Source organism: Ascidiella aspersa, chromosome 6 (genome assembly GCF_963924565.1).
Source record: "Ascidiella aspersa chromosome 6, kaAscAspe10.2, whole genome shotgun sequence".
NCBI classification, from domain to species: domain Eukaryota; kingdom Metazoa; phylum Chordata; class Ascidiacea; order Phlebobranchia; family Ascidiidae; genus Ascidiella; species Ascidiella aspersa.
The window spans coordinates 6,629,156-6,635,751 of NC_139452.1; the positions used below are offsets into that span (position 1 = coordinate 6,629,156).

General features: G+C 39.6%; 1 protein-coding gene across 1 annotated transcript in view; it reads left to right on the forward strand.

The window, feature by feature from the left end:
* Positions 1-1,905, forward strand: part of LOC146139400 (low-density lipoprotein receptor-related protein 6-like) — a 68,548-nt gene extending 66,643 nt beyond the window's left edge. The window contains exon 30 of the mRNA XM_083392976.1: positions 305-1,905. Coding sequence (XP_083249102.1) covers positions 305-1,154 — 850 coding nt within the window. The 3' untranslated portion in view covers positions 1,155-1,905. The remainder of the gene's footprint in view (positions 1-304) is intronic.
* Positions 1,906-6,596: the final 4,691 nt, after the last annotated feature.

The window sequence follows — 6,596 nt, forward strand, 5'->3', positions numbered from 1 at the left end:
GTGTTTTATTATACGTCTAAGATATTAACTACTTTATAGGCAAATTTTGGCATACTAGATTCATTTAGTTTCTGGCCTATAAAAAAATTGGACAACTCAAAGAGGCAATTTCGTCCGAAGCGCGTGGTTCACTTCCTAAAGTTAATCAAACACGCAATATTCCCACTTTTCTCCAGTTCTCAAGCAAACGGGCGCAGCAACGGGCGCAGCAACCAGCGGCCAAAACCATTCGTTTACATTTGCCAGCGAATCATTACGTCACAGCTGCTCCTAACCTTTGTTGTTGCTTGTGCTCTTGCAGCAGACGCTCGCACCACCGCATCCCGGCTCCGACTCCCTGCACAACAGAGGATAACTGCGATGACAATGAGAGCTGCAGCAAGGCCGGAGGAGGGAGGAGTCACTCCGGAGGAGGAGGAGGAAAACGAAGCGGGAGCAGCCGCTCCGGAGTCAGCGGGGGAGTTCCCCAGGACCCTCCGCCGCCTTACTACCGCCACCACGCGTGCTGCTACCACTGCCACCAGCAGTACAGTCGTAGCGGAAGCGGATGCTACTCGTCGCATCGCGGCTACTGCGACGGCGTCGACAACTCTTCCAGCTCGTCGTCACGACACAATTGCAGCGAGGCGTCCGACACTCCGGACTGCTCCTGCTCCGGAAGCAGCATCCACCAGCATCCGGTTCCTCCTGCTTACTCGCAAGGACGCAGCCACCACCATCACCGGTCCAGCAAGCGTCGCTACCAGGCGCGATTCCGCTCCGAACTCAACTACGACTCGGACCCCTTCGCCCCACCTCCGACCCCGCACAGCCAGTACCTCTCCGAGTGCAGCTACACCCACGGCGAGACGACTGAAGCGGAGGAGCCGATGGATGACGAGATCCCTGAAGAGGATAACCTAGAGGTGGAAGAGATCACTTCACGGATGGAAGACTCCACGGACACCGACCAGTTGCTTGGAGATCATTCGGAGGAGGTCGCTTACCGCATCCCGATGATCGAGGAAGAAGATGAAGATGACAGAACCACTGATGACGCGGACACGGTGCTTCTGGCTCCCGGAGGAAGCGCATCTTCCCGGACGTCGCCTTCCATCACGGAGCGCAGCTTCTTTGCTCCAAATCCTCCACCATCTCCCGTCTCCTCATCCTGATCGAAATTCAGTCGACGTTGTTTTTTCACTCCTCCCGCCGTTGTAATTACGTTATTTTGTTTTCCGCCGAACGTTTTTTTTTAATTGAAGTTGAGTTGATTGCTTTTTATACATCATGGATCTTGGTGGAAAACCTGCAATTTTTATTTACATGGAAATTAAATGAAGCCAACGAATAAAATAATCACGTACGGAATTTTCTACTCTACTTTTGCAGTATTTTGATAATTAGCTTATAATCGTGTCCTGCGATTTTTTTAACACTTTTGCAGAAAAATTGTCAATTATTTTTTATTTCGTGTAAAACCCTATAAATATGTTTTTTTATTATTCATCGACCATTGTTTTAAATTGCGAATTTTTTTCTCGTAAACTAGCGTCACCTTTTTAACAGCATCTTCGTCAATGTGTTTGTGTACATTTTCCTCTTTTCTTTCGTCGTGTTTTTTTATAACGTGTTTGTTTGAGTTTTGAACGATTTTCAGTTTAATTTTTACCGAATTTTTTAACGGTTTGTAGCGATTTTTACGGTAACTTATCTGCCTTATGAGACTTTTGTAAAAACATACCATTTTGGTGTCCCGAAATTACCGACGTAATTTTTAAACTGCCCAGTTGCCAAAACGTTAATCCGACATAGGGAGTTTTTTGTGTTCTCATTACAATTTGTTTTTTATTATAATTTGTGCCAGAACGACGTAGCATTTAACGACGAGACCTTCCTAAAACTTTCTGGTCGATATAAAAGTGAAAAGCGAAAAAAGTGAAAAGCGGTGAATAAGCCCTGGTCCTTCCGCATTTTTGCGCTTTCCGCAAACTCATGCCTCGTCTTAGCCCGTCGCCCGCGCCGCGATTCGAACCCCCGACCTCACGCTCTGCGCCGCACCGGTGACACGCCAATTTAGAAAGTTTTTTTTATACTGGCTGTCTGTCATTCAACGAGCAAAACAAGAGAAATAATTACTTGTTTCTTTTTTCTGGGCCATAAATTTTTTTTTGTTTGATACACTGGTTTTTACAATAACGAAATTTTCTTTTTAAAAAATGTTCAAACCAATCGTAATCTTGACTAAAAAAACTTTACAATGTCTGAGAAAACTGACATTTTAAATTGAAACCTTTTCGGTAAATAAAATAACCAAATTTTCTGAATCGATCGTAAGCTAGCTGAGAATGATAAACTCCATAATGCCTAAAACTTTAAATACAGAACAAGATTTTAATAGATCCCCTCTCGGTGAATTAAATACCACATTTTCGCAATCGATCTGAATCTTGATTAACGAACTACAGATCACCGAAAACTCCAAGTGCAAATGTAATGCTTTTTAAACAGAAACACTGGTTAAATTGACTCTAGAATTCAAAACGTCAATAAAGAAACACAACAGACGACGCAATAAAAACTATAGTCGAAAAAAGGGTGTTTACGCTTCACGCGACCGTCTATATACCTCACCTGCCAAAGCTTTTACTACTATTGTTATCAGGTGCGCGCGGCTTTTGTCCGCTAATGCAACGCAAACGGAATGCCAAGCAGGTCATTTCTTGCGTTTTATTGCATCTGGAAAGCTGACAGTGAAAGAAATATTGCCGGGGTAGCCCATCGTGATTTACACGCTCTGTATTAATTTTTTGCCCGAAATCATTTAGTCTACAACTTCTATGAAGCTTCGTTCATTTTTATCAATTAATTTTACGACCATTTTTACCCAGTTTTTTTATCCGGTGCATCCAGAATATGCCTTGTCCACTTGCAGTTTTTCTAGCTATTTTTCGGTACGTTTTGCCGATGATTTATCGCCGATTGACCGTTTTCTAAAAGATGCAGAGCCGCTTTTGCTTAACGATACCTTTCCTCGCCTTGAAACGCGGAGATTTTTTAATCAGTGCCAATGTATTTTCGATGTTCGTTCATTCGCTTCTCCTTCGGCTTTAACTCGTATTTTTTTCGTATTGTTTGTCGTTGTACATTTTCGACTGCTTTTCTGTTCGGTTCGGCCGAGACTAAAATCACGTCAAGGTGTCCAAAGATTTTGATTTATTTTTTAGCGGTTGCTCGCACAGTGATCAACTAACAAGGGTTATGCAGAGCAATTACGGTCCGTGGAGCAGTTTTAGGGTTCCTAGCTTCTTACTAATGTAAAACGCTAAATTAAATAAAGCAAAGCATGTTAACTCATCTTAATAAAGTTTACTGTTTATTAATTTACATGTATTATTAAGCAACAATAACTAAAGCAGATAAACGACCCTAGAAAGCCCATTACACAGTAAAAAGATCTAAATCGTATGAATACGACATAAAGCTGTCGGAATAAGTCCTAAATTCGCCGGAATAGGGCCTAAATGGCCAAAATAACGCCCAAAACGGAAAGGTAGACGGTATGGGACGATTAAGGCATCGGTCTGGCATCGACCGTTTTGTTATCGACGTTTGGGCGCCCTGGTTCAAACGAAGCCGCTGGTTTCGCCCTGTTTAGGGTTATTTTTAGGTAATGGATGGGGGTTAGAAAATTGGTTAGAGTTAAAGTTTTTTTAGGGGAAGTAATGGGTGGGTTTCGAGTTAAGTGCCAGAAAGTGTTGTATAGGCATGATTTTGGCCATTTAGGTTGTTTGTTCGTCGGGTTTAGGAATGATTCAAAATTATACGTTATTACGACCATTCGGTATTATTCCTTTTGAATTATTAAAACAGTTATAATGCTCCACCATGTAAAATTATGAAGTTTGAAAAAAACGCTCATTTAATTCGTCGTACATTTTAAGTATTCTATGATCATGAAAGTTATTCGAGTGCGAAGTTAAGCAGATATTAATAAATTGTTTTTATACCAGGGAAAGTTGTTTTACGTTATACCAGGGAAAGTTGTTTTTTGTGGTTTGATAATGGAATATCTCTAAAGCAGTTTGTTGTGTTTCTATTTTGTGACACCAATGGTTACGTTAGATTCGCCGCTAAACCAATGGTTACGTTAGTCGCCGCGCGTTTTGTCGTTTCAGCCCACTACGATAAACATGGAGCGGATCTGTGATTTTTGTCTTGAGGTGGGGCACAACAGTTTTTTTTTATAACGTGAAGTCACAAAATTACGTCATACCGTGACGTCACGTAAAATATTTACCTCAGCGTCCGGGCTTATGGAAAAGGTTGAGTTTATCCTTATATAGAAAAGACAGAACCATTTCTTGCCTTCCACAAATTTACTGAAGAACAACTGCCACGTTCTCACTAAAATGCTGAATAAAGAAAACGTAGATTAGTAGAATATATAAAGTCTCATATAATAATCTCTGTTGTCCACAATTTTGTTTTCTGCGAGGTGTAAGGGATGTCTTTCAAAAAGATTTTAGGACAATTATTCCGAAAATAAAATTAATTTAAACAACCACAAAATGCCAATATTGCATTTAGGCTACAAGAATATTTCATGGATTTCGAGTGTATGGATAATCTCCTTTTTCATTTTGGTGCGAAGTTTGAAAGCAATTGCTGTATATAAATACAGTAATACTGCTGGTAGCCCTATACCTATAACTTTTATCTTATACATTTTTAACCTGGTGGCGTAGTTTGTTGCTCTTGGTTCTATGATTATTCTCCTATGATTTTTAATTTCTACCACCATGGTTTAAGTGTTTACATTATTTTGTATTCGTTTTTTAGAGACTGATGATGCCGTGATGGGCGAAATCCATTTCTCTTTTATAAACTAGAACCTATAGTGACTGATTTTGACTGAGACAAGAAAGTCTATACTGTTTTGCAAACATTCGAAGTCATTGTCGTCATTAACGTGTATTAGGACGAGGAGATATCTTCATTTTTACATATTAAGTTTGTATTGCTGGTAGCTGAGAATTATTTTTACTGATTTTGAAATTGACTACTGGCAATTGAATGCACCATTTTTTTTAAGTTTTAAATATTAAGGAAAGTTCAGAAAGTAACAGTTACACATGGATTATTCCATAATTTCAAAATACCTGCCTTGGTTACCATGTAGGCCTATGTGTTGATCGTACTGAATAATAAAAAGTAGCCTTAAAGTAAAACACGCGGCACACCTGACATGGTCTTACTATAATGCCACTTTACAACACGTGCATTTTTGTTCTAATATAATATTTTTTCGCCTCTGTTTGCACTATAATTTTCAATCTTAGTTGTTGTTGTTGTTGTTATTGTTGTAGTTGTTGTTGTACAAATTTTGTCTTTGTCATTTACAAAATACTTTTTATATTGTCTAATCACTCATCGTGGGCGGGTAACGGAAGTCACACGAAAACAGGTACAAGCCGGAAATTGGGCGGATTGTTTTAGGGCTTCAAAACCCTTAAAAGCAGATAATAAGGGAATATGATAGCCTACGTCAAAAATCATAACTATAAACATCCTATTCGCTCTCGGCTGCTTTGGATATTATCATATGTGCTTATCGTCGTTTTAGGTAAACTTTTGTACGTGTTCCGCTAAGAATTTTAAACCCCGTTGGACTGGTGTGCCGCAAGTGATTGTAGCGTCATAAGTAATAATTAGTGGATAATTTGGAATTTATCGTATTGCATATTTTTACCTCGTTTGTTTTCACATAAAATCTGTCTTTTATCGCTACGTAATGGAAATTTACCGTTATTTTGCCGCTCGTAAGAACTTTCTAACCAAAACATTCCCAGTAAAACGCGCCGTTATGTAATGACACACATTTTCGCTGCCCTAAAAATGTTTTTCGTGTTATGATACGTGACCTGTTTCCGACATGCGAAGTGTAAATATATTTATGTGTTGGCGTTTCGATATATCCAGTTGGTCGCCAGTCTTGTCTAGTTAATACAGTAAGCGGTTGAGTTGCTTGCCGGCTTCTGGCTGGCCAGCTCAACACCAGCCAACAAAAATTGTGTGGATTTGTAATCAGACTCAGACAATACCCATTGTAGAAGTTGGTGATTGTCGTGGTAAAAGAACATTTAATTGAGATTAATCAAAAACCACTTTCCACAAATTGGTGCCCCGAGTGTGGATCAAAGAACTCAAATTTCACGCATATCTACAAGGAAAGACGTCGAAACGACCGCCTGACAACTGTCATGTTTGGAACCTGCAAGGACCCAGCTTTTGGAAGAATTGATATCGTCGAAAGTTATGTCAAAAGACGATGGATAGCATCAAAGCTAAAGTAACCACCGCCCGGAATCATGGATTTCACAATAACTGATTCTGCCTAGTTTATCAGGTGAAAATCTTCAATACGCAAATTATGTATAGTCTATATCCATAAAGTCTAAATTAAAACGCCGATCGCAGGATCTTTTTGATATATTTAAAAAAAAAAGTTTGATTTTGTACTTGGATCTCAATAGTTTGAAATCAACGCGTTAAACTTGTGAATCACGATTTAACTTTGTTGTGCACGAAATAATTTCGTGTTAAATTTCCGAATT